Here is a 27856-nt window from a genome sequence, read left to right as displayed (position 1 = left end):
TATGCAATATATACATATATAATTGAGAGAGTCCCTTTATTATACCAAGTCTGGTTTAATTTTATGTTTGAAAAATAAGAAACATAAGAACACCATTATCAAACATATTAGTTTTCCAACAACTTCATTTATGGGAATATATAATTAGTTATTTTAGAAACTTTTACATAAGAAGAGATAAAGAAAATCAAACAGCAAAGTGGATTTGTTTTGTTTTAAGATTTCAGCTTCAAATAGTAGTATTAGGACTGCAGATAGGTTTCATTTTACTACTCTTAGAACTTTCAGAACTTCAAGTTTTATTTAGTCTTAGGAACTCAATGCCCAACAGTTTTCCAGGTTGTCTGGAAAACATATACTATTGGGGTATTATATCCTGCAAGATTCAAATGTTGAACTGGTATTTTTATGCACTTCTTACAAAACTCAAGCATACAGCTCATAGCTTTCTTTTTAATTTTTTTCCCCCATTGCCCCTTTCTGTCTGTCTTTGTGTGTGTGTGTGTGTTTGAGAGAGAGAGAGAGAACAAATGTACCTTTTTCTCTCTCATGCAATCTGCCTGGGCTGTTTCCAGTCGGGCTTTGAAGTGTTCACAATCCATTTTCACCTGCGCTAGTTCTTGTTCTCTTTTCTCCATGTCTGCAAAAAATAAATTTAAACACGTTTAAACAACAAGTTACAACCAGGCACCATACACTAAGCATAAATAGTCAGCAAAATGCAATATGAAAAGTCTGCTTCAAATATTTGGCTGTGTCAGGCCTCCTCCTTGTGGCCAACTGGGACTATAACCATGTGTCACATTAATAAACAACTGTAACAAAAAAGTATACTAAATTAACATGAAGTTTATAATTTAAACCAGGAAATACAAAAAAAAAAATTCACAGCCAAAGATCTAATCTGTTATTTGACTACAAAACTGCACATAAACTATGTTGAAATTGAGCTCCCTTTTGTCCAGAACTTTAATTTTATTTTAATGTCATTCATTTTCTACTTTTTTTAAATGTTTTCATAATCTATGTATCATCTTTGCCCTAAAGTTTAGTTGCAGCTATTGAAAAATCCTGTAAGCAAAGATAAAGAAAATCCCAACACCAACTAGAAGCAAATGTTGATTTAGTCTATAGAGTATGTAGCATGTGAACAATTTTTAAAAATAGCACAAGTACTCCAAATGTGCTAACGTTTGTAGAACTCTAGATAAATTTTGAGGATATTTTTATAGGGCTGGCTAAAACTGATCCATGATTGATTTAAAATAGAAAAAACAAAAACAAATAAGAGCAGCTGATTTCCAAATTTATTAAAAATATGTTTTAAAATGCTTTATTGTAATAAACGGAAACCAATACTATTAATTACAATGACAACAAATCAAGAAATAAACACCACGCCACTTCAAACTAGCCTGCATCACGAGGTAGGCTGTCTTCACAGGACAGCCTCACCCACTGTAACCTGCAGAAAAACCTGGACCAGGTCTCCATCTGAAAAAGAAGTTACTCACTTGTGTGGTAATGACGGTTCTTCAAGACGTGTCCCTGTGGGTGCTCCACAGTAGGTGTCGGGCTTGCCTTGGGGCCACAGATAGGAGATTTTCAAACCGTATCTCATCGGGTCGCGCACGAGCCGATGACCGACGGTCCTTCGCACGCTTTTGGTCACGTGCGCAATCCGGTCCATGCCAGTTCCTCGACCAACCGCCCCGGGTGCTCCTGAAAAACATAAAGCAGAACTCCAAAGCGGGGAGGAACGGATGGGTAATGGAGCACCCACAGGGACACATCTCGAAGAACCATCATTACCACACAAGTGAGTAACTTCTTTTTCTTCTTCGAGTGGTCCCTGTGGGTGCTCCACATTAGGTGACTAACCAGCAGTGACCCCAGAAAAATGGAGGTGGGTACTGGATTTGTGGGCAGCTTGCCCTTGAAAGGACTGCTGTTGATAGACATGTATCCTCATCCAAACACCTGATGAATCACATAGTGTCTGGTGAAGGTGTCACAGGATGACCATGTCGCCGCTCTGCACACGTCCTTTAGTGCGACTCCTTTAAAGAAGGCCGTTGAGGCCATCATCACTCTAGTGGAGTGAGCCCTGGGCGGAGCTAGCAGAGGGGTCTTACGGAGCTCATAACATCATTTCCTGCATAAAAAATGTGCAATTTTAAAATTCTTTGTGATGACAGCCCTTCCCCTTTCAATCTGGGTGCAAGAGACACCAGGAGCCTATCCGTCTTCCGGAAGGGTTTAGTTCTGCCTATGTAAAAGGCTAGCGCCCTCCTCACATTGAGTGACTGCAGCTGTACTTCCCTACTCAAGGTATGCGGTCTCAGGTAGAAGGATGGTAGAACTATTGGCTCGTTAATGTGGAACTCCGAGGAGATCTTTGGAAGGGACGCAGGGTGTAGGCACAGAACCACCACTTCCTTTGAGAAGGTTGTATAGGGTGGCGTTGCCATTATCACTGCAAGCTGATGCAACTGTGAGAAGAAAGGTTGCTTTTATGGTAAGTAGTCAGAGGGAGACGGTGGCCAATGGTTCGAAGGGTGGTCTAGACAGTGTACAAGGACCAGATCGAAGCTCCATGAAGGCGATAACAGTTTCTACGGGAGGTATAAGTTTGCAAGGCCCTTTAGAAACCTTGTGGTAATGGGATGGACAAATACAGTTGACCCATCCACCGTATGTCGGAATAATGATATAGCTGCAAGGTGGACCTTTAGTGATGATAAAGTGAGTCCACCTTGTTTCAGGTCCAGTAAGTACTCCAAAATTGTAGGAATGGAGACCTCTAGAGGAGAGAATTGCTGGGACAGACACCAGCACATAAAGCATCTCCATCTGGATACATAGGCCTTCCTGGTAGAGGCCTGTCGACTGCATTCCAGGACCTCTTTTACCCCTTCTGAGCACGTTCTCTCTAAGGCACTGAGCCATGGATTAGCCATGCTTTGAGGTGGAGCATTCGAGGATGAGGGTGCGTTATGGTCCCTTGGTCTTGCATGAGGAGGTCCGGTACGATTGGGAGGGGGAGTGATGAGCAGCATGACATGCATAGTTGTAGAGGGAACCAATACTGTCGGTCCCATGTTGGGGCTATAAGAGGCGCACCCTCTCCCTCCTTGCTTTTTCCAGGACTTTGTGAATAAGTAGTGTGGGAGGAAATGCACACGGCAAGGGGCCCCTCCATGAGAGCAGGAAGGCATCCCCCAGTGAGTCTTGCCCAATGCCCACTCTGGAGCAGTACTGAGGGCATTTCTTGCTGGTGTAGGTGGAAAACAACTCAACCTGAGGGAACCCCCATACGTCAAATATACCGTGGAGCCGATCGGAGCGGATCTCCCATTCGTGCTTGAGAGCAAAATGCCTGCTCAGCTGATCTGCCCTTGCACTGTAGACACCAGGTAAGAAAGAGGCTTTTAAGACTATGTTGTTTGCAATGCACCAATTCCACAGTTGGCCCACTTCTGAACATAATTTGCGGGATCTGGCTCTGCCTTGGCGATTGATGTAGAACTCTGTGGAAGTGTTGCTGGTGTTGACCCCGACTACCTTGTTTGCAGGTGTTTGCGGAAGTGCCTGCATGCGTTGAACACTGCCCTGATCTCCAATACATTTATGTGCATTGCCATCTCTGTGGGGGACCATCGACCTTGTGCCAATTTGCTACCCGTGTGCGCCCCCCATCCTATGTGGGAGGCACCTGTCGTGAGAAAAACCGCGATTTGCTGTTGGTGAAAGGGCACCCCGACAGCAAATTCTTGGGGTCTGCCCACCATGCCAGAGACTTCTGCACCTCCGTTGGGGGCGATACCTTTTTGTGAGTGGCATGTAACATTGGCCTGTACACCATTGCCAACTAGTGCTGAAGGCATCGTATATGTAGTCTGGCATTCTGTACCACGGACATGCACTGGGGGGCTGCCCATCAGCACTTGCACCAAGCACCGGATGGCATGAAAATGTGTGTTGGGCAGATATACCCTCGACATAATGGAGCCTAGGCCTGCCCCTACGAATTCTATGTTTTGCGTGGGCTCCATCGTTGATTTTTGGAAGTTGACGACTAGGCCCAGCGAGAGAAAAACCTTTGTGGTAATGTTTATCATGCGCAGAATATCTGCCCGTGAGACACCCTTCAGCAGGCAGTCGTCCAGATACAGGAAAATGAATACATCCTGTCGACACAGGTAAGCTGACACTACTGAAAGTGTCTTGGTAAAGACCCTGGGCGCTGAAGAAAGGCCAAAGGGGAGGACTCTGTACTGGAAGTGCTCTGCGCCCACTGTAAAGCGGAGGAAGCGCCCGTGTGCTGGGTGGATCGTTATGTGAAAATACGTATCTTGTAAATCGAGGGCTGCAAACCAGTCCCCATCGTCCAGTGCTGTGACTATGGAAGCGACCGTGGTCATCTTGAAATGCTGTTTGCACAGATAACGACTGAGAACCCGTAGGTCCAGGATTGGTCTCCAGCCTCCTGTTTTCTTCTCTGTGAGAAAATATCAGGAGTAAAAACCTCTCCCTTGAAACTCGTCCAGGACTCTTTGCACCGCCCCTATGGATATGAAGTGGTCTGTCTCCTGCTTTAGCATCATCTCGTGAGAGGGGTCCCTGAAGAGGGACTGGCTGGGGGTTTTGGTGGGGGCATGGATCAAAATGGGGTGGCGTACCCCATGGCAACAATTTCCAATACCCCTTTGTAGTGATACTTTGCCATTGACAGAATGGTCTGAGTCAGTGGTGAAACATACGCTGTGAATGGCACTGAAAGGCTGTTCATGGTGTTGCGGTCCTCGACATAGCAGTCCAACTTGCTGTCTGGGGATCTGCGCCGCCGATGCAAAGCCTTGCTAGGGATGTTGCCGAGGTGGCCTTGGCTGCTCCTGTTGTTCATAGCCTTGCTGGTATTGTGGGCACTGAGAGTGGTAGGTGTAGCGTTTTTGTTGTGGATAAAATCTTTTCCTCCTGTAAGGAGGTGTGTACATTCCCAGCGTTCTCAGCATAGTTCTCGAGTCCTTGCTGGAGTGGAGAACTGAGTCTGTAGAGTCAGCAAACAGCTTTTCCCTGTGGAATGGGAGGTCTACGATTTTTGATTGCAGGTCCTTGGGGATGCCAGATGTTTGGAGCCACAATTTTCTGCACATCACCACAGCAGTGGCTGTAGAGCAAGCTGCTGTGTCCGCCATGTCTAAGGCAATTTGGACACCTGTAGGTGAGGCCGCATAGCCTTTCTGGACTATCACCTTCAGGACCAGGTTCTTATCACCCGGGAGGAAGTCCATGAGCGAGGTAAGTCTCGTACAGTTGTCAAATTATGGCTTGAAAGGTGGGTGGCATAATTGGCCATGCGCAGCAACAGGGTGGAAGAGGAATATACCTTCCTTCCAAATAAGTCCAGCTTTTTCATCTTTGTCTGACTCCATGGATTCGTATTGTGGTGTCTTCGATCTGTGTTGATAAGACTCCACCACGAGGGAATTCGATTGGGGGTGGTTGAACAAGAACTCCATCCCCCTGGATGGGACAAAGTACTTTTTGTCTGTCCACTTCTTTGTAGGTGGAATGGATGCTGGGGTCTGCCATATGTTTGTGGCAGCCTCCATAATGTCTTCATCTCGCGGTATGACAATTTTAGATGATGCGGGGGGAGGTCGTCGTCTCAGGTTTTTGAGAAGCTTACGCTGTTTCTCCTGCACCTCCGTAATCTGTATGTTTTGGATCTGTGCTACCCCTTTAAAGAGCTCCTGAAATTGCTTGAGATCATCTGGGGGAAGCATATCTCCTGGAACAACCGCTTTGCCTGGGGAGTACAAGGAGGCATCAGTGGGATATGCTTCCCCTTGATCCTCGGACATCTGCTGTGTCCGCTCCCTTAGGGATTCCAGGGGAAGGTCTAAGGACTCTGGACCCATTCCTGGGGAGAGACACATATGCTCTTTTTATGGGGGGGGAGAGAAATGTCTGTTTAAGGAAAGTTGGACTGGGGATCTATCCCTTGACCTTGAGCCCTGGTGCCGGTGACGTTCACTATGATACGAGTGACTGTAGTAGCAAGGGCAGGGACCCGGTGATGGAGATCTGGACCATGATTGATGCCAGTATGTATTGTGCTGAGAGGAGCATGATCTCCTAGATGATGTGGACATCAGCGGAGATGATCTACAGAGATACTCATGTAGCTACTCTAAGGCAACCGGCGAGGGATGCCTAAGCCAGGGAGAAGGTGGTCGTAAAAATGGAGATGGGGGTCTTAGGAAGGCTGGTGATGTTGCCGGCCATTCCATGATGCACACCTCAGGCGGAGAACTGGGTGAGAGTGGCATCATAAGAAGGTCTGGCGATAGACCTCAATACCGGGTTTTATCCCTTGCCTTGCCCAGACTGTGTGGCTGCTTGGTCGGTGCCGAAGCATTTGGTGCCTGAGATCTCGATGTAGGTGTCACTGCCATCAGCGCCACGACCAGTGCCTCTGCCTGCAGTTCCATAAGAACCGCAACCTCCGGCACCGTCGGAGCCCATGCCAGAGCCTCCGGTTCCAGTGCTCTTAGTGCTGCGAGTCTCGGTGCCGCAGCCTCCAGTGCCCGTCGCTTCGGTGCCTGCAGGGTCCTCGGTGCCAACTCCTTGCCGGTCTGAGCCCCAGGCACTGCCTTATGTTCTGCGGCCTTTGCTCTGCCCTGGACAGCAAGCTCTTCTCGGCCCCATGCCTCACTCATCCTGTTCAGAGATAATACTGGCAAGGATCAAGTGGGAGATATCTTCTTTTTCTTATGCATCGAGGAAGTCACAGAGGTTGCCCTCCTCTTATGCAGCCCTGAAGGTCCTTCCCCATGGGGTGTCTCTGACGACTCAGGCTGAAGAGCCTTGTCAAATAGAATCATTTTTAGTCTCATCTCCCTGTCCTTCCTTGCTCTGGCCGTCAGTTCGGAGCAGTGAGAACATTTTTGCGGCGCATGGGTCTCTCCCAAACAGCGAATACACTTGCTATGGCCCTTGGAGGCAGGCATAGCTTCACGGCACAAGTTGCATTTGATAAACACCGCCCGCTCACCTGCCACCACCACCACCGCCCCCCCCACCCGCCAAGACATTTCGCAGATACTTAACAACTTGTAACTTTAGCGGGGTACTTAACAGCTACTAATAGCTAGTAAAACAGATAAGATTCAATAGTGTGGAGGTAGCAGGCTGCAGAGGGCAGCTGCCTCCTCTTTCCCTTCTCCCCCCTTCTTTCTCTCTTTTCTCTTCTTTTTTTTTTTTAAACTATAGACAAAAGAACTTTAAACAGTTTATAAGAGAATGAACTGAACAAAAAACTGATTATGGAACTAGGAATGTATTTATCTGTCTCAGGCGTTGGAGCCAAAACAAATTCCATCTGCAGCCGTTGGCGGTTGAGGGGAACTGGCATGGACCGGATCGCGCACGTGACCGAAAGCGCATGAAGGACTGGTGCGCATCGGCGCACACGCAACCCGACGAGATACTGCTTGAAAATCTCTGATCTGTGGCACCAGGGCGAGCCTGACACCTAATGTGGAGCACTCCCGGGGACCACTCAAAGAAGAACATAGAGTATCAATAAACCAAATGATAATCATTTTAAGTGCTGATTTCTCTTTTATTTGAGTAAAGAACCGTGAAATTCTAAAGGAAAAACAATTTTAAACACTTCCTCCAATGCCTTCTCACAATTCCACCCCACCCAAGTGTGCTCAGAAAGGCAGACTAATTTCCCCACAGCTCACTAGAATGAAAAAACAAAGCAGCTTAATTTTCTGCCACAATAACTGTGATTCTTCAAAATGCTGTTATCAATGTGGATCCTATTTAAGTGCACATGCTGCTCCTACACACAAGCTTGGACTGTCTTCTGAACGACAGTGACTACTAAGACTACAGATGAACCTTGTGCCTCCTCATGCTCCTGCATGAGACCATAAAAGACAAAGTAGGTGCTATCCTGCCACAGTTCCCTTGCAACTCCACATCTGTGCTGCTAAGGACTATGAAAAGCAGGGAAAGAAGGCAGGTCATTTTATCATCTCAAGTACCCACAAGTAAGTTTTTTCTTTGAGTGTGTGTCACTGTGGACCCTACTGCACATGACCAGCAATATCCAGATGGTATCAATGAAAAGGATCAACTATGTCAGTCGAATAGAAATTGGAGTGCTGTTCTCCAATATGAGGCCATGCCTCTACACTGCAAATTTCTGAGACACATTTCAGAAGCAGTCAGAAGATGTCATTTGAGTTCTGTCGGAGTGAGTTTTAGTATTTGGCGGGGTGGAACACCAACCAACCAACCGGTAACATGTTGAAACATTTTGGCTGTGTCTACGCGGGCACAAATCTTTGAAACGGCTGTTTCGAAGATTACTAATGAGGAACTGAACTGAATATCCAGTGCCTCATTAGCATTAACACGCTTCCAGCCACGGCGCTTCGAAAGCACCACTTGTCAACGCCCACAGCTCAGCGCGGCTACCTTTCGAAATCCCCTCATTCCCTTTCAAAGCGCTGTGCCCCCAAGTGTGCTAATGCTAATGAGGCGCTGAATATTCAATTCAGCGCCTCATTAATAATCTTCGAAGTGGCCTTTAGCATGGCTATTTCAAAGATTTGTACCAGTGTACCTTTGTGTTATCCAATTTAATAATCTTTCCAATGAAATGACTAGCTGTAACCAAAAACTGATTAGAGGACATTCTGAAAAATTTATTCCTGTCATTATTATATCAAGGATCTGTGGATACATCTAGATTGTGTAGTTTTTTTCTCCCCTTGTCTTGATTATGGTTTTGGAAAGAACATGGGTAAGTTGACAGATTAATTTAACTGGATCAAGTATGTAAAATGTGAGGGATCAGTTATGCATGCCTGAGGCTTACTCACTCTTCTGAGCTAAGGAAATGTATTTTGAGTGCGAGATGAAGAAGACTAGGAGAGGAAAAACTCAAAAGCAGCAGTTGGCTCCGTAAGTGGGCTCCATGAGTTTTAAGAGAATAAAAATTATGTCCCAGGTTAAAATAAACCCTCTAGCCAGTACGTATGCATAAGAGCCTTGAGAAACCTGAATATTGCAGGTTGAGAAAAGACAGAGAGCAACTGCACTGGTGAATGTTACTCCAATACTGCTGTCAGGAAAGGCCATGAATGAGCTAGCTCAGGAGTCTGCAACCAAAATAGCAAGAAGAGCCACATTTTAAAATTCAGTTACAAAATCAATACTTCAAGAGCTGCAATGCATGTGAATAGAAGACAGTCCTTAATGAATAACATCAAACCGTAATCTTTATAACCCCTATTTTGAGAACAGTGCTCATGTACACAATGATTTGTACCAGTCTGAAAGTTAACTTACCTCCATCTCCAGGTTTTACCCACCTCAGCCCCCAAATCCACTCCCTCATCCCCAAGCCTTACCCATCCCCGATACCCAGGCTTGACCCCTCAGCCCCAAACCACCCCACATCCCCAGGTTCCTCTCAGCCCCAAACCTGCCCCTGCCCCCCCACATCCCCAGGCTTAACCTGCCTCAGCCACCCTGCTCCAACCTGCCCACTGAACCCAAATCTTACTTTCCCACTCACTGCTCTCCTCCCACGCACACTGTGGGCCTTCCCACCCTCCTCCCCCAACTTCTCAGACCAGAAAGTGCCTGCAACTTCCCAGCCGCTCCCCACCCAGTGGCGTCGAACTCACCAGCTCCGAGGGGAGCTGAGCCTGCACCACAACATGGCTCTAGACTCCAATGGCTGCCAACAGAAATGGGGAAGGGACCACGGCTGCGGAGTGAAGAGCTGGGGGCCGCCATGTTGCCTAGGAAGCGGCGCTGGTCCCACGAGGAGGGAAGCTGCACTCAGCTCCCAGGAAGCCTCCCGAAACCTTGTTGCCACTTCTTAGTGTGGCTGTGCGGCTCCAGCAGGGACAGACTTAGCCACTCCTCTCCCTGCTCACTTCCCCTACACACAGCGTGTTTGGCTGCCTGCCTGCCCCCGCTGAAATAACGGAACTAAATTTAATTGGTTTAACAGCCGGATCTCTCCCGCCGCCCTGCCAGACTATTAAACCAATTCAATGATTACTATTATGACCCCATTTTCAATCTCCTTTAGACACTGCCAACCTGTAGCCACCAAGTCGGTGCCAGAAGACAATGAGGTGGCCATAGGATTTTCTCTCTCTTCAGGTGCTTTCCTGATGAGCAAGGTGACCAGAGGCACCTGCGAGTGGCTTCACATACACAAACATGGACATAAACTCAATAATTCACGGTAAGTCTTTACTGTTGAACCTGGTTATGATTTCCACCATGTTCAGTAATGACTGTAATTAGTAATTGGTCCTCTGATAGATGATGTGAAAGCTACTGTGCACCCTATGCGCTTTACTGTCTCGAGTAAGTGACGATTCCTCAGAGTACCTCAGGTAGTACAGCTGGGCAAACAGAGGAGATATAACTGAAATATGTCAATGTCTCCTTTTGTAATATGCCTCCAATTAACCATTCATCTGGCCACTCCGCTTATGAGATGCACTGCTCCCATCACCACGGTTAGGAGTTTTGTGAAGGCTCTTATAGGACATCAAAAGCTGGAATAAAAACACTTTGTACTGTTAGTAATTAAGACCCACTATAAATCTCGAGTACTTTCTTTGGGCCAGGTGGATGTTGTCTATGAGAGCAGAGGACCACAAATCTATCTCAAGGCTGAAAAGATGAAATCATGGAGGCAAGAATTACAGTCCTGAATCTGAGGCAGTCTACATATTTGTTTCATCTCCTCAGGTGTAGGATAGGCCAAAACCTCCCCTTTTTAATTCATGAAAATAAATTATTAAGAGCAGATGCCTCTATCCCATTACCCTTTCAGCATCTTCTCCCTGGCTTCCAAAAGGCCACTTATTCCTGTAACAGGCAATCACAAGAAGGGTCTCTGAAGTTGAAGAGTAAAAGCAGACAGGTAGAAGGCAAAATATGAAAGCAGACAGAGTAGCAGTGGACAGTGATGCTTTATACCTGCTACTTAGCAGTGATCCATGACCACACCCAATTGAAAGGGGAGAGGCATTTTCTGAAGATTGCTCTTTATCAGGCTCACATCAAACCAGCTGCCTCTCAGAGGCATTCAAGTGCACGATGGAGGATGACGGCTGTCCTTTGCAATTATAAGCTGTTTCCTGGATGGTCTTATGCTTGGAAGTTCTGGGAGTAGGACAGCATCCTTTGCTGTGTTTGATCTGGTACTGGAACAGCTTACACAATAGCACTGAATTACAGTTTACTACTGAGCTCATCAGAGCTCTTGAATCTTTGAAGGAGTGGAGCACTTCATCCCCTTGAAGAAGCAGTCTCTCATAGCACTCTGTACTTCCTTCGCAATACCAGATGTCTGCACCCCAGTGGCATGCCTCATTGTACTGGCCATCTGGGAGCTACGTATAATGCACCCACAGCCACCGGCAGCAACACATTTACTGCTGTTTGGTCCTCCTTGATAGTCTTCTTCAGTTCATGTCCATAGCTGTTGGGGCTTGCATAGGAAGGAGCTACCCTATGCCATCACAAAAGCCCTGCTTAAACCAAGCCTATTTGTTTGTGATATAAAGTTGAAGGAATGTGCACAGAGATGCCTTATGTTTAAAAAAAGGACAAATTTCCTTGGACCCTCTCTTCCAGCAGTGGTGCAGGTAGAAGTAATTTATTGCTAGGAGAGACATAAGGAGGGGGATCACGCGACCATTTACGTGACTCTTCCCCACCTCGTCTCCAGCCCAGCCTCTCCTTCCTCTCCCCATGCCTCCAATGCCCCACTTTTCCTAACATTTTAAAACTGCAGCTGTGCCCTTAGGTACTCAACTCTATGGGGGTTGTAAAAGGGCAGAGCTGCCAACGTGGGACCATCCAGCAACCCTATGTCTTTCCCATACTCCATAACAGCTAGAAATCTCTTGCAGGTATGGGGTGTCAGAGGGTACTGCTGTATTTGCATGCTTTTTTTCCATGGTTTTCAGTGCAGAACGAGTTTCTTCCTGATCCAATCTCTCTTCCTTTCTGCCTTTTGATGGGAAAAAAGGAGCTTGCATTGTGTAAGTAAAGCTTTGTCTTCAATTAACTAATGAAAAAGTTAAAATATTTTGTTGATTGACATCTATTTAATTCTTAAATTTTGAAAAACACTGGAATTATCCTTTGACAAAAAACTTAGGCAGGACGTATCAACAAAAATCTACATCTACAGCACTATACGGTGCTCTAAGCAGAGCTGAAAATATTTATGGATTGCTGCTAATGTGGTGCAACTTACTGGTTTCAATCACATCCAATTTCTGGAAGGTCTCCAAAACATCGCCATTCAGTATTCTGGGTAGGAAGTCTCGTAACTGCATCACTTCCGTTGTCAGTCTCTCCAGATCTCGCTTTCTGACTTTAACAAATTCCTCTTTGGTTTCACCCTTCTGAAACATGGAACAGATGACACAGTTATCTTTATTACTCTGCAGTACTCTCTAATTTGTATTCTAGTGAAACATCCTTCTTTTTCTATTACAAATGTATCTCCTGCCATTCAACAGAAAGAATTTTATTTTGAAAGGAAATGTTTATCTAGTGGTCTTTCAAAGCACTGGGACTTTAAAAATATGAAGTGTCATACACCTGCTGAACTACTGTCTTCAGAAAGCCCTACGGTTTACTGCTATACTATTCACATTTTAAGTGATTTCAAAAAGCATTCTGAACACAGACCCAACCATTTATAATAGTTCTTCTACTGAAAATACTTACATTCATCACAAAAGATAAATCTAAAAAAGTAAATTAACACTCATGATGAACCAAAACCACAGAGGCAATTAAATTCAGAATTAAGACCAATAAGTCATGTAAATCCTTCCTATGTCTATACCATTCAGTTAAACTCTGAAGCCTGAGAAAATTAGTTTGCATTTAAGAAAAAAACAAACAAATAAAAGGTGATTTAAAAGCAAATCTCAATGCCAAAATAAACTGAGGATTCAACACTTATCTCTGATATATGCACGTGCATGTTGCATTGTCTCGAAAACTCTGCTGTATATTTAAGAGTAAACACTAAGGGTGCCTCTACAATAGCCCCATGTTTCTAAATCAATTTTGAAAGGGGGTCCAATTTCGAAAGAGGCCGCAGAGTATCCGTATGCATGACCTCTTTTGAAGTTGTTTTCAGTGAAAAGGAGGGCGCGTTTCCAAACTGCTCTTCCCATCCGAAAACGAGAAGAGCGGCCTTTTTCTAAACTGAATTTCAAAATAGGACATGTGTAGATGCTCCAGGGCTGCTATTGCGAAATAGTGGGTCCTCCATGGCGGTGGCCACAGGCAGCACAGAGATACTCTACCAAGCCCTAGTGGGGCTCTGTGATCTCTGGAGCCAGCCTCTTAAAGCGGCATGGCCCCAGAAACCCTGTGCAGGAAGCTGAGAGCGTGCCCAGAGCCTCAGGATCATGAACTCTGCTTGGCACAAACTCCAGCAGCCCTGAGCCCACAGCCACATAGCCCATCGGCCAGATGGCAAGCCCTTCACAGTCCAGCGGCCCCAAGGAGCCCTCTCCTCCCAGCCTGAGGGGTCACTGGAGGCAAGCCAAGGCCAGAAGAGGAGGGGCCTCTTCTGGACAGAGGCCAAGATTAGAGACATTCTCGACCTCTCGGCAGAGGACGAGGTGGATTGCACAAAACCAGGTGACCCCGAAAAACACTGCAACTTTCCAGCAGCTGTCACTGGGGCTGCGGAAGCGGGGCCACCCCCAGCTCACGCTGCTGCCATCTGGGAGCAGATGACCTTCTTCCAGGAGTGGCTCCCCATGGAGCAAGTAGACAGGGCCTGGCACCTCTGGCACCTTGGCCCCCTGCCTGCCTCTCCTGCTCCCCATCTGCCACCCCCATTCCCACCCCATCACCCCTGAACTCACTGCCCTTATCCTAGCCACCTCTCCCCACATGCCTGCGTCTCGTTGGACCACTGGCTCATTGCCAGCACGGGCCAGAGGGAGCCTGCCCCCCACCCCTCCCAGGCTGCCCCCCATCACCTCCCACCAGGATGGCGTCCCCACCCCCTGCTCAAGCCTACCTCCCCGTCGTTGCAGCCCCGACAGAGCCGCCGCACTCACCAGGGGTCCCCCATGGAGGACTAGGCACACCCATGCCTGCGGCCCTGTCAACAGGGGCACGGCCCCACCCCCTGCACATAGTTTTCCCCCCACATTCGTGCCCGTACCTATCTCCCAGTTTTGACGCCCTCACACAGCTTTTTGTTCAAGTGCAGTTTGTTTACATGTTCTTTGTTGGTTGAGTGATGTTCAGTAATCTGCTGTGTTGTGCACCCCGATGCCCCCTGGGTGCGTGTGCAGGGTGGATGCGGGGTGGGTGCAGGCCAGAGTGTGCCAATGGGAGGGTCAGTGAGGCTCCCAGTTGAAGGCCTCCCAAATATTAACCCCATCCCTGTGTGCCTGGCCGCACAGAGCCATGGGCTCATATCCGGGGCTGCCGTCCACAGCCCATCACTGCACGACACACTCCTGCTTGCCCTCCACTGTGTTTGCAGAGCAAAACAGGCCGCCACCACCCAGGGGACGTTGGGCAGGCTGACATCCAGCCACACACTCAGGCACTGGAAGCACCCCTTCAGGCGCCTGAAGGCCCGCTCCACCTATCGTGGGTGTGGTTGATGGAGTGGTTAAAAGCACCCCGGCTGGCGGTGGTGTGCCCTGTGTAGGGGCACATGAGCCATGGCTGCAATGGGTACGGCCTATCGGCCACTATGCATGGTGGCATTGTGATGGCCCCCCTGGGGAGCTCCTGGACAAGGACGTATGTGCCCTCCTCCATGTGGAGCCCCAGCCAGGAATTCCGCAGTACTCAAGTGTTGTGAACTCGCCCAGAGCAGTCCACACCGATGTTGCTGAACTGGCCCCAAGCATCAACATGGGCTTGCAGCACCACCAAGCGGTACCCCTTGCGGTGTATGAAGCAGCCTGAAGATTGCTACATGGGTGCCATCGAGCTGTTGGGAAACCCAATGGCTGCAAATCCTCCCCTGGCGTCTTTCAGGTCCCTGAGGCGGACAGCCCTCTGCAGGATCACACGGTTGATCGTCTGGACCACCTGTGTGAGGGGAGGCATTGACATGTGAGCCGACACGGCAGTAAGCCCTGTCACCCTCTATGCCCCCGCCCATACCCTGCTGGGCCCCCGTCACCCTCCCCCACTGCAGGGTACCCAGGGGCCCACTCCCCCCTTCTTGGGGTGGGTGTGGGGCCCTGGCCTAGCTTACCTCCAGGAGAACGGCTCCAACAGTGGCCTTACCCACCCCAAATTGGTGTCCCACCGAATGGTGACTACAAGGGGTGACCAGCTTCCACAGCGTGAGCCCCACACATTTCTCAACCGGGAGGGCGGGCCACATGTGGGTGTCCACGCGCTGCAGGGCAGGTGTGAGCCAGTGGCACAGCTGCATGAATGTCTGTCTTGACATTCAGAAGGTCTGAAGCCACCTGTCATCGTCTCACTGGCCCGGTACCAGCCTCTCCCACCAGTCCCCACTGATGGAGTGGCTCCAGAGGCGCGCTAGGGGCTGGGGAATGGGGTGTGATTATTGTCCCGTGGCCAGGGCCAGAAGGACCCCAGCTGGGGGGGGTATGTGGGCTGCAGGGCTTCCACCATGGCCCGGATGACCATGGCCATCTGGGCCCTGGTGTCGGTGGAAGCTTCAGCCTTGGGCAGCCGCTGGTGTTCCATGTGCAGTGACACTCCCAGAGCACGGTCCCAGCAGTCCTGTCTGCTGCTCTGCAGTGCTCTGCGTCTGCAGGGCGAGTGTGTTTGGAGGGGCCCTTTAAGGGAGCCACTGGCTGCAGGACCAGGAAGAGCTTGTTGGCCATATAACCCCATGCGTGGTGGTTCCTGGCTTGTTCTTTCAAAAGGGCTCGCATTGCTGCGTGGCCGGCCCCAGACCGGGGGGCCTCTTTCGAAACAGTGGACCAGTACGGCGATCCCCTTTGTGCGCGCAGCCGCGTTCTTTCAAAATCCCTTGTTTCGATTTAGATTTTCAACCTTCCCCCTTTCGAGGTGTGTGTGTAGTGTAGACGCAGCCTAAGAGATTCAGTTTTCCTTGTCTGGAATATCTGTTCTCCAACATGCCTCAAAAGGCAGCTCTGCAAAATTTCAGTGATTTTTCCTTATTTTAACTATCAAATTACAGTACTGGACTGGGTACTGAATAAAACCACACACATACTTTTTTCCGCCCTCTCTAGAATAAAGCAACATACTTTCATACTCTTTTCTACTCTGATCACTCTCTATTGTATCTAGTATTTTTATTACACTTCTGTCCATTTCCACAAGTCTCTCTTTCATCCCCCATTTTCATTTTCATTTAAACTATGCTCCTTTTAGGGAGGCAGGAGGGAACATTTTACCAGGAGCCTTAATATCCCCCCTCTCTCCAAGAACTTTGCATTTTGGGGCTACCCCACCAAAAATGACACAAAACTAGATATATCGACATCCTCAATCTTTATTTAATTTGTAAACTATTAAAGCCACTCCAAACACAACAGTAACCGGTTTGCTAACAGGAGGGAGTTTTGACAGGTGCTCTCCTGGGCTATGTCTACACTAGCCAAAAACTTCGAAACGGCCATGCAAATGAAGTTTACTAATGAAGCGCTGAAATACATATTCAGCACCTCATTAGCATGCAGGCGGCCACAGCACTTCGAAATTGACGTGGCTCGCTGCCGCGCAGCTCATCCACACGGGGCTTCTTTTCGAAAAGAGCCTGGCAACTTCGAAGTCCCCTTATTCCTATGAAAATGCAGGCAGAAGCCCAGCAGCAGATTTTGGGCTACCCTGTTTACTGTGTTGAGTGTAACATGTATTGACTTCCTGCCCTGTGAGCAGGTGGCGTATGTGTGCACCCGGAACTGCTGACCCTCAGAGACTAAGTTCAGGCTTTGGAGGCAAGACTGGCTGAACTGGAGGAGCTAAGGGGGGCAGAGAGGTATGTTCATGAGGCTTTCCGGGACACTGTAGTACTGTCCCACCTCTAGTCTGACAGCATCAGTGCTCTTAAGGAGGATGAGAGGCTCAGGGGAAGGGAGAAGTCAATGGGAGCCGAGGGAAATCATCCCATAGTTGGGCCCTTGCTCTCAAAGGATGTCATAGTATCCTCTCACACTGAGGATACTTCTCGTCGGGGGTGGGGAGGGACACCACGACGACGACGGACACCAGTTGTTAAGAAAAGGCAGGTGCTTGTAGTGGGTGATTTGATAATTAGAAACAGATAATTGGGTTTCTGATGGCCGGGAGAACCGTATGGTGACTTGCCTGCCTGGTGCGAAAGCTACAATCTCTCCAGGCATCTAGATAGACTTATGTGTAGTCCTGGGAAGGAGCCAGTGATCGTGATATATGTAGATACCAATGACATAGGGAGGGGTAGGAGAGATGTCCTGGAGGCCAAATACAGGCTGCTAGGAAAGAGACTGAACTCCAGGACCTCTATGGTAGCTTTCTCAGAAATGCTTCTGATTCCATGCACAGAGCCAGTTAGGAAGCAGAACCTCAGACTCTCAATGTGTGGATGAGATGATGGTGTAGGGAGGAGGGGTTTAGTTTTATTAGGAACTGGGGACACTTTTGGGATGGGGGAGCCTATACAGGAAGGATGGCTCCACCTAAACCAAGCTGGAGCCAGACTGCTGGTACTAAATATTAAAAAGGTCACAGAGCAGTTTTTAAACTAAGAGATGCAGGAAAGCCGATTGGTGCGAAGAAGCACGTGGATCATATAGAGACTTCTCTTAGAAGGAAGTCCATTGACAGAAATTCTCTAGGTTTTAGTCAGAAAGAGAGGAGGGGAGGTGATATAATATGCGCCAGATCAGACAGGAAACACTCACATGTAAAAGAATCTAATACATCAGGGAACGGAAGATAAACAGTGGCAATTTTTTAAAGTGCTTCTACACAAATGCTAGAAGTCTAACTGATAAGATGGGTGAATTAGAGTACCTCATATTAAAGGAGAAGTTTGACATAATAGGCATCACAGAAACCTGGTGGAATGAGGACAATCAGTGGGACATGTTCATACCATGATATAAAATATATCCTAAGGACAGAATAGGTCATGCAGGTGGCAGAGTGGCACTGTATGTGAAAGAATGTGGAATGAAATGATGTAAAAATCAAATGAATCAAAATGTTCCATAGAATCACTATGGATAGTAAGTCCGTGCTCCAATAAGAATATAGCAGTAGAAGAATATTATCGACCATCTGACCAGGACAGTGACAGTGATGTTGAAATGTTAAGGAAGATTAGAGAAGGTATCAAAATAAAAAAAAACTCAATAAGAGGGGATTTCAATTATCCCCATATTGACTGGGTGCATGTCAACTCAGGAGAAGATGCAGAGATAACATTTCTCAATGCCTTAAACGACTGCTTCTTGGAGCAACTCGTATAGGAACCCACCAAAGGAGAGCCAATTCTCGACTTAGTACTGAGTGGAGCACAGGATTTGGTCCAGGAAGTAACTATTAGAGCACTGCTTGGGAATAGTGATCATAATAAAATAAAGTTTAACATTCTGAGGTGTTCTTCCCACCACAGGCAGTCTAACACTCTGGTATTTAATTTCAAAAAAGGGGAATTACACAAAAATGAGGTATAGTGATTAGAGTAAAATCCCTGCAAGTTGTATGGAAACTTTTCAAGGACACCATAATAGAGATCCAACTTGAATGTACACCCCAATTTAAAAAACATGGTAAGAGACCTAAAAAAGAGACACCATGGCTTAACAACCATGTAAAAAGCAGTGAGAGACACAAAGGCATCTTTTAAAAAGAGGAAGTCCAATGCTAGTGAGGTAAATAGGAAGGAACATAAACGCTGCCAAATTAAGTGTAAAAACATAACAAAACCCAAAAAAGATTTTGAGGAACAGCTTGCCAAAAACTCAAAAAGTAATAGCAAAATGTTTTTTAAGTACATTAGAAGCTGGAAGCCTGTTAAAAAACAGTGGGACCCCTGGACAACCGAGATACAAAAGGAGAGATCAAGGACAATAAAGCCATTGTGGAGAGCCTAAATGATTTCTTTGCTTCAGTCTTCATGGCTGAGGATGTTAGGGAGATTCCCAAACCTGCACCATCCTTTGTGGGTAATGAATGTAGAACTGTTGCAGACTGAAGTGTCATTCCAGGAGGTTTTGGAACAGATAGAAAAACTTAACAGTAACAAATCACCAGGACCAGATGGCATTCACCCAAGGATTCTGAAAGAACTCAAAAGTGAAATTGCAGAAGTAACAACTGTGATTTGTAACTTACTCTTTAAATCAGATTCTGTACCCAAGGACTGGAAGACAGCTAACGTAACATCAATATTTTAAAAGAGCTCTAGAGGCGACTCTGGCAATTACAAACTGGTAAGTCTAACCTCAGTACCGGGCAAATTAGCTGAAACAATAGTAAAGAATAAAATTATCAGACACATAGAAGAACATAATTTGTTAGGCAAAAGTCAACATGGTTTCTGTAAAGAGAAATCATGGTTTACTAATCTATTAGAATTCTCTGAAGGGGTTAACAAATATGCAAACAAGAGGGATCCAGCAGACAGAGTATACTTGGATTTCCCGAAAGCCTGTGACAAAGTCCCTCATCAAAGGCTCTTGAATAAATTAGGTTGTCATGAGATAAGAGGGAAGTTCCTTTCATGGACTGAGAACTGGTTAAAAGATAGGAAACAAAGGGTAGGAATGCATGGTAAATTTTCCGAATGGAGAAGGGTAACGAGTGGTGTTCCCCACGTCAGTCCTAGGACCAATCCTATTCCTCTTATTCATAAATGATCTAGAGAAAGAGGTAAGTAGTGAGGTGTAAAGTTTGTGGACAATACTAAACTGTTCAAAATAGTCAAGACGAAAGCAGACTGTGAAGTACTTCGAAAAGATCTCATCGAATCGAATGTTTAAGCAACTGAAATTTAATGTAAATAAGTGTAAAATAATGCGCATTGGAAAAAATAATGCCAAGTATACATACAATATGATACGAGCTAATTTAGCTACAACTAATCAGAAAAGAGATCTTGGGGTTATCATGGATAGTTCTCTAAGAGCATCCATGCAGCATGCAGCGGCAGTCAAAAAAGCAAATATCAAAACAAAAAGCAGTCAAGAAGCACTTTAAAGACTAGCAAAATAGTTTATTAGGTGAGCTTTCGTGGGACAGACCCACTTCTTCAGACCATAGCCAGACCAGAACAGACTCAATATTTAAGGCACAGAGAACCAAAAACAGGAAGCAAGGATTTGCTTACCTTGATTATCTTTTTCTGATCTGTCCTCCTTGCTTCCTGTTTTTGGTTCTCTGTGCCTTAAATAGTGAGTCTGTTCTGGTCTGGCTATGGTCTGAAGAAGTGGGTCTGTCCCACGAAAGCTCACCTAATAAACTATTTTGCTAGTCTTTAACGTACTACTTGACTGCTTTTTGTTTTGAGAGTGTATAGACTAGCACGGCTTCCTCTCTGTTACTAAAAAAGCAAATAGGATGTTACGAATTATTAAAAAAGGGACAGAAAGTAAGACAAAGAATATCTTACTGCCTCTATATAAAACTATGGTACACCCACATCTTGAATACTGCGTGCAGATGTGGTCTAATCACCTCAAAAAAGATATTTTAGCATTAGAAAAGGTTCAAGAAAGGAAAACTTAAATGATTAGGAGTTCAGAACAGGTCCCATATGAGGAGAGGCTAAAGAGACTGGGACTTTTCAGTTTAGAAAAGAGAAGACTGAAGGGGGATATGATAGGGATCTATAAAATCATGAGTAGTGTGGAGACGGTGAATAAAGAAAAGTTATCTACTTGTTCCCATAATACAAGAACTAGAGGACACCAAAATGAAATGAACGGGTAGCAGGTTTAAAACTAATAAAAGAAAGTTCTTTTTTTACACAGCGCACAGTCAACCTGTGGAACTTCTTGCCAGAGGAGGGTGTGAAGGCTAGGACTATAACGGAGTTCAAAGAAGAGCTGGATAAATTCATGGAGGTTAGGTCCGTAAAGGGCTATTAGTCAGGGGGTAGGAATGGTGTCCCTGGCCTCTGTTTGTCAAAGACTGGAGATGGATGGCAGCACACAAGTCGCTTGATCATTATCTTTGGTCCCTCTCCTCCAGGGCACCTGGCACTGGCCACTGTCAGCAGACAGGATGCTGGGTTAGATGGACCTTTGGTCTGACCCAGTAATTGCCATTCTTATCTTCTTAAACTCTTTCATATCCAGCAGCCCCTGGAATGGGAGGTTGCTGGATATTCAAATATTCTGAATAAGAAAGAGGTATACTTACCAATGCATAACACTAAAAAAACCCCAAGATTAGCTATTAACAAACAAAAATTTATGCAAAGTACTTTATTGACTAACAACATTAGTATTGTACACTTTAAACTTATATCATATTTGCTGTACTTATTTGTATTTACTCTCACGATACTGTACTTATGGAAAACAAATTTAATTATGGTTAAAACGCTGATTATTTGAGAGTTCTGGATCATACAATGCCGGATATAAAAGAGCTTGCTATATTCATATATTTTCAGGTAGTAACCCTGAAATACGTGCAAACAAGATAATGGACTATCATCCCTTGCCTTGCAAATCCATTTGCCATACTAGATGTGCATCAACACTGGTCAGTTAAAGTTTAAAATAAACCAGCAATGATCATGCTAGCAAGCCTCTAGTGAAAACAGCTCCTCATCAAGCTTGTCAAACTTTCTTCTGAAAAAGCTGTTTAAGCTCAAAAACAGTTGTCTCTCAACAACAGAGGTGGGTGTAATAAAAAGCTATTACCTCACCCATTTTGTTCCTCTAACACCCTCAGACCAGCTTGACTACTACAACACTGAACACAAACTTCCTTCAGTCAGCCACAAGGGGTTGCTAAAGAACTACAGAAACAGCCACTTCCCTATGGTGTCAAGTATCGGAGGGGTAGCCGTGTTAGTCTGGAACTGTAACAGCAACGAAGGGTCCTGTGGCACCTTATAGACTAACAAAAGTTTTGAGCATGAGCTTTCGTGAGCACGGACTCACTTCATCTGATGAAGTGAGTCCATGCTCACGAAAGCTCATGCTCAAAACTTTTCTGTTAGTCTATAAGGTGCCACAGGACCCTTCGCTGCTGTTCCCTATGGTGCTGCCCTCTGCAACATTCCCACCTCCAGAGGGATGAGGAAGCAAAGGTCATTCCAAGTATATATTGTCACTAAACTATCAGGACAATACCTATGGTATTTGCATTTCTCTCACACATTTTCTACTTTTTCCTTTCCTGCCTTGGTTGCCTGCTTCATCCTCAGCCTCTTCTGTTTGTATATTTTCCTTCATTTTTACTTCTTGTTTTGTTTCTTGTTCAGTCCTCCCCAACTTCAAGAAGTGTAGTGCTGCCTTACCACCACACACGTGGTCCCCGACTGCAAAACAAAACATCTCCAAAATTAGGGGTTCAGTGTGGGAGGGGTCTACCAGGAAGCCAGCTTGGGGTGTGAGCAGGAGGGAGCTGGTGGTTTGAGTGTGCATGTGGAGGGTGCAGGAGTGGGCTGGCAGTGGAGGTCTGAGCAGGCGGGGGTGCACGAGCAAGGTGGGAGTCTGGGCAGTAAGGGGCACAGGAGTGGGGTGAGAAAGAAGGGTCGGGAGGAGGGGTGCAGAAGTGGTTGCAGAGTCTGGTCAATGAGATGGGCACTTACCTGGTGCAGCACCCCCACTGCTCCTAGGGACCACCCCTCACTGCTCTGTTTGGCCACACTTCCAGCAAATCAGAGCAGTGCGGGAAAAGCATCTCCAGGATGTGCTGCACTGCCGTTCCCCCAGCAATAGGCGAGGGAGCAACAGCAGTAGTGTGCAGAGCCCAGGAGCTGGAGCCGGACCCAGCTTGCCAGATTATGCAAACTCAAAAAGCTTGTCTCGCTCACCAACAAAAAAGCCAGTCCCATTGGAGATATTATCTTTGTTTTTCTAATATCCTAGAATCAATATAGCTACCACACATCTGTATGCAACAAAATGTAACCAGTACGACAAAACTCAGTTCTATCTATTCCCTCTTCTCCCACAAGTTATGCGATATTGAATACATAACTTCAATTTAGTGACGCAGTCCCCCAGCTGACTTATAGTCTCTAGTACAGTGGATTAAAGTTCACATACAACACCTTTCCGACTAACGGATATTGTGGAGCACAAGCTTTTGTGGGAAAAGAAACAGTTCATCAGACGCATAAAAAGTTCACATAAAAACACACTACGGACTGCAAAGTGAAGTTTTATTTCTATATGTCTACCTGTACAAGTTCTCCCAAACTCAAATCTCACAGCAGAAGTCACTGCAGTACTATTTAAATGTATCCACATTTTCTAAAGGTACAGCCAATACAATGAACCTGATCAAGCCTGCTATTTGAGGCAGGGGGTGAAACACAAATATCATTCTGGGGTGTATAAGTAGGAGTGTTCTGAGCAAAAGAGAAGTAATTCTTCCACTCAACTCTGAGCTGATTAGGCCTCAACTAAAGTATTGCATCAAGTTCTGGGACCCATGTTTGAGAAAAGATATGAACAAATTGGAAGAAGTCCACATAAGAGTAACAAAAATGATTAACGGTCTGGAGAACATGACCTATGAGGAAAGGTTGAAAAAAAATGGGCTCCTTTAGACTGGCAAAGTGAAGACTGAGAGGGGGGACACGATAACAGTTATGAAGTACATAATAAGCTGTAAGCAAGAAGTGAAAGAATAAGTGTTCTCCTTCACCTGAGACCAGGATAAGAAAAAATAAGATTAAACTACAGCAAGGAGGAGGTAAAGTTAGACATCAGGAAAAATTTCCTGTCCTGATGGTTAAGCACTGGAATAAGAGGTTGGGGGGGTAGTTTTGTGGAACCTCCATGATTAGAGATTATCTTAAGAACAGGTTAGACAAAGACCTGTATGTAAATGTTTAGCTAGTAATTATTGCTGCCAGCAGGGCACGAGGCTCAACAGATGACCTCTCAAAAGCTTTTCCAATCCCATAATTTTGGCACTCAAGGCCCACAGTGTGCAGTACACTTGGTACTCACCACATGTGGTGAATATGACATTACACTGCAGCAAATACCGGCAGCAGCGGAGCCGCAGGCAGCTCTTCCAGCCTTTAAATAAAGCCCCTCCAAAGAGCTGCATGTGGGGAGTGCCGTCTGTCCCCTCCACACACGTATCGCACCACTCCGTGGGAGAAGCATGTGGCAGGTCGCCAGCACTGAATTAGAATGGGTGGGGGAGACTGGGGAGAAGATCAGGCTGAGGGGGAGGGCATGGGGGGGGCAGGAATGCCAATGACGTGGGGAATATGGAAGGAGAAGAACCGCGAGTGGGGCGGTCTTTGATTTCCTACTGGACACGGCTGCTCCAGAGCTGGGCACGGGGACACCCGCCTGCTGAGCAGAGCGCCAACGGGCTGCACCCTACAGTCGGGGGAACCCGCCACCCTCACAGATCTGCCCCTCGGCAGCAAACCCACCCCCGCGGAAACGGCCCCGGGCCCTTCCCCCCGCTTCGCTCGCTGCCGCACCCACCCCTCGCACGCCTCAACCCGGGCCCGGCCCTGCCGCTTCGTGGGCTGCAGGCCCAGGCGGCGCTCGGCGCTGCGGGGGCGGACTGAGCGGCGGGGTCTGCCCCCTGAACGGCGCGAGGCGCTGCCCCCGCTGCCGGGCGGGAGGGGCGGGGAAAGTAAGGGCCACGCGCTCTACCTGCCCGTCGCCGGCGGGGCGCGCGCTCCGCTTCATGGTGCCGATAGCCAGCCGACGCCGCGCGGCGCGAGGAAAGCGCAACAGCCACACCGCCCACCACGTGCCTCCGCACCACGTGACTCCCCGGAGCGCCCCGCCCCCTGGACCCGCCTGGTTGTGGGGGCGGAGCGTGGCGGGAATGGCTGCTTGCGGGCGCGTGGGGGCCGGGCTTCCTTTGTTGGTCCTGAAAGAGTTCGAAGGGGCTGGTAGGGATCTGTCCTGCCTCTCCTGTGCTTAGTGGCTGGGGTGGGGGCTGGTGCAGGGCTAGGAGCTGGTGCAGGGCTACCCAAGGGCTGGGGGTTTAGGGAGTCTGCTTCTGTGCCCGTGGAGGGTTCAGCTGCAAGGGAGCAAAGAGGCGAGGGGGAGTTTTTCAAATTGGCTGTTTAGGTGGTGGCAATATGGGACGTCAGCGGCATGAACGAAATCACGCAAATTAGTTCATGTAAAGTGCTACAGCTTGATGCGCATTATACACTTCAGGAGTCCCATGCCCAGCCACGTGTCTGGCTCAGCTGATCCCGCATCCTCGCGGACCATGGCCAACGCAAAATACTTCAGAGCAACAGAGAGAAAGCCATTCTAGTCTATATACTATCAAAACAGAGAAGCAGTCAAGTATCACTTTAAAGACCATAGCCATACCAGAACAGACCATTCAGACCATAGCCATACCAGAACAGACTCAATATTTAAGGCACAGAGAACCAAGAACAGTAATCGAGGTGGACAAATCAGAAAAAAAAAATATCAAGGTGAGCAAATCACAGTGTAGAGGGGCAGAAGGTGGGGGGAATCAAGAATTAGATTAAGCCAAGTATGCAAATGAGCTGCCATAGTGACCCAGAAAATTCCAATCTCGGTTCAAACCACAAGTTAATGTGTCAAATTTGAATATGAAAGAAAGTTCAGCAGCCTCTCTTTGAAGAGTGTTGTGAAAATTCTTCTTCAGTAACACCCAAACTCTGAAGTCATTAACAGAATGGCCCACTTCAGAGCAAAGTGTAAAATCACTTGCTGTAGACAGATGTGGGATAACGCACCCCAGACCACATTATTGCTCATCCCTTCTCAATAGTAGCTTAAAATTTTTTACCCCTTGACACATCAGCTCTAATAACCTTTCTAAAAGTGAGTTGAGCTGAAGAAGTGGGTCTGTCCCACAAAAGCTCATCACCAAATAAATTATTTTGTTAATCTTCAAAGTGCTACCCGACTACTTTTCTTCTTTCTGAAAGGTTTGCCAATTTCTGGATATAATTGTCCATCAAGCTCTTTTTTATCATACTAAGTTCTTGGCTGCAAAGACATCCAATGAGCAACTCGATCCAAAGTCTAATTATTTACTGTGTGGAAACGTATTTCCCTTAATTGATTTTGAATTTCCCGCTTCTAAATTTCATTGGATGGTCCTTTATACTTGCCTTAGGAAACAGGAAAAAGTGATAGTCCTTGTCTAGCTGCTCTATTTTATATACTTCTTTTATTATAATTATTATGTCCCCTTATCCCAGTCTTTCTACTCTCTCTTCAAGTGAGGATTTTTCAATGTCTCATGTTTCTCCTCATCCTTTTATGAATACCCCTCTACTTTCACAACATTCTTTCTGAGATGGGGAAACCGATATTATATACAATGCTCTAGATGAGACCCGCTCCTTACGTTGATATGAAGGCATTATAATATTCTGTTAGTCACTATCGTATTCCGTATGCATCCTAATGTTATTTTAAAAAGTGGTGCAGCAAAATGAGGCAAAGTCTCTATTGTACAGTTTGTAGTTATGTCCCACTCCCTTTCCTAAATTGCAAATTAATCCAGAGCTCTGTAAGATTACTTTCCCTCCACCATATTTTATTTGCATTTATCAATACTGAATTTAAGTTGCCATTATGTTGCCAATGTATCTCACTTGTCAGTGTCTCTGATGTTTCTCACAATCATATTTCTTCCTGATTAAATAACTTTGTGTCATGGCAAATTTGCACCTCACTTCTTACTGCTATTTCCAGATTATTGTTTAATTCTCAAGGTCCTACTCACAAATTTTGAGGCAATCTACTAACTTTTTTCTACAAGGAAAACCAATTAGTCCTACTTTTTGCTTACTCTCCCCTAGCCAGTTTTTGATTCATAACAAGGCTTTGCCTCTTATCCTATGACTACTTAGTTTACTGTAGCCTTTTGTGTAGAACATTGTCAAAGGTCTGTTCGGACATATAAATAAATTATCATCATGTTCTCTTTTGTCCACACCTTTACTATTATCATATGTTAAAAAGAGCTATAAGAGATTAGTGAGTCACTGTTTTCCTTTGTAGAAACCATGCTGATTGGACCATGTTTTCATACTTGACACTCCAGGTGTTTTGTTTGGTTTTAATTATTTTTTTAAATAATTTGCTGGGTACAGATGTAAGTTTTACTGGATTCAAATTCCCCAGATCATCCTTACAGCCATTTCAAAATACAGTTACAACATAGGGCTTAATGGAGGAATCACAGAAGCTGTTAAACTTTAATCTTAAAACATCTTGGCTACATTTACACTAGCCCCTTCTTTTCAAAAGGGGTCTGGTAATGAGCTAGGTCAAAAGAGGCTAATGAGGCGCTGCCCTGAACATGCACTGCCTTATTAGCATAATGGCGGCCCTGGCAGTTCAAAAGTGCTGTTTTCAAATTGCATGCCACCCGTGTAGGTGGCAGCCTTTTGAAAGGACCCACCAGACATTGGAAGCCCCTTATTCCTATTCTCATTGCAGCGCCTCTTTAGCATCTTCCGACCTTGCTCATTACCGTGCCCCTTTCAAAAAGAAGGGGCTAGTGTAGGCATAGCCATTAAGTGTGAACAAGGTCACACAGACACTGCCCAATTGTAACCTGGTCTTTTTTTATGTTGTTTAATACATTTATATTTGATTGTGATTTTTTCAATCATAATTTCCTGTCCCTT

At 46.3% G+C, this 27856-nt stretch overlaps 1 protein-coding gene across 1 annotated transcript in view; it reads right to left on the bottom strand.

The window, feature by feature from the left end:
- The window catches only part of HSF2BP (heat shock transcription factor 2 binding protein), a 60676-nt gene extending 35754 nt beyond the window's left edge, over positions 1 to 24922 (bottom strand). Inside the window, exons 1-3 of the mRNA XM_074983406.1 lie at positions 24867 to 24922; positions 12323 to 12473; positions 537 to 640 (exon numbers count right to left, since the gene is read on the bottom strand). Of these exons, the coding sequence (XP_074839507.1) occupies positions 537 to 640; positions 12323 to 12473; positions 24867 to 24902 (291 nt within the window). The 5' untranslated portion in view covers positions 24903 to 24922. The remainder of the gene's footprint in view (positions 1 to 536; positions 641 to 12322; positions 12474 to 24866) is intronic.
- Positions 24923 to 27856: the final 2934 nt, after the last annotated feature.

The sequence above is a fragment of the Carettochelys insculpta genome, chromosome 1 (genome assembly GCF_033958435.1).
Source record: "Carettochelys insculpta isolate YL-2023 chromosome 1, ASM3395843v1, whole genome shotgun sequence".
Lineage (NCBI taxonomy): Eukaryota > Metazoa > Chordata > Testudines > Carettochelyidae > Carettochelys > Carettochelys insculpta.
The sequence above is the reverse complement of the archived record's forward strand: the minus strand, read 5'-3'. Positions and strand labels throughout refer to the sequence as shown.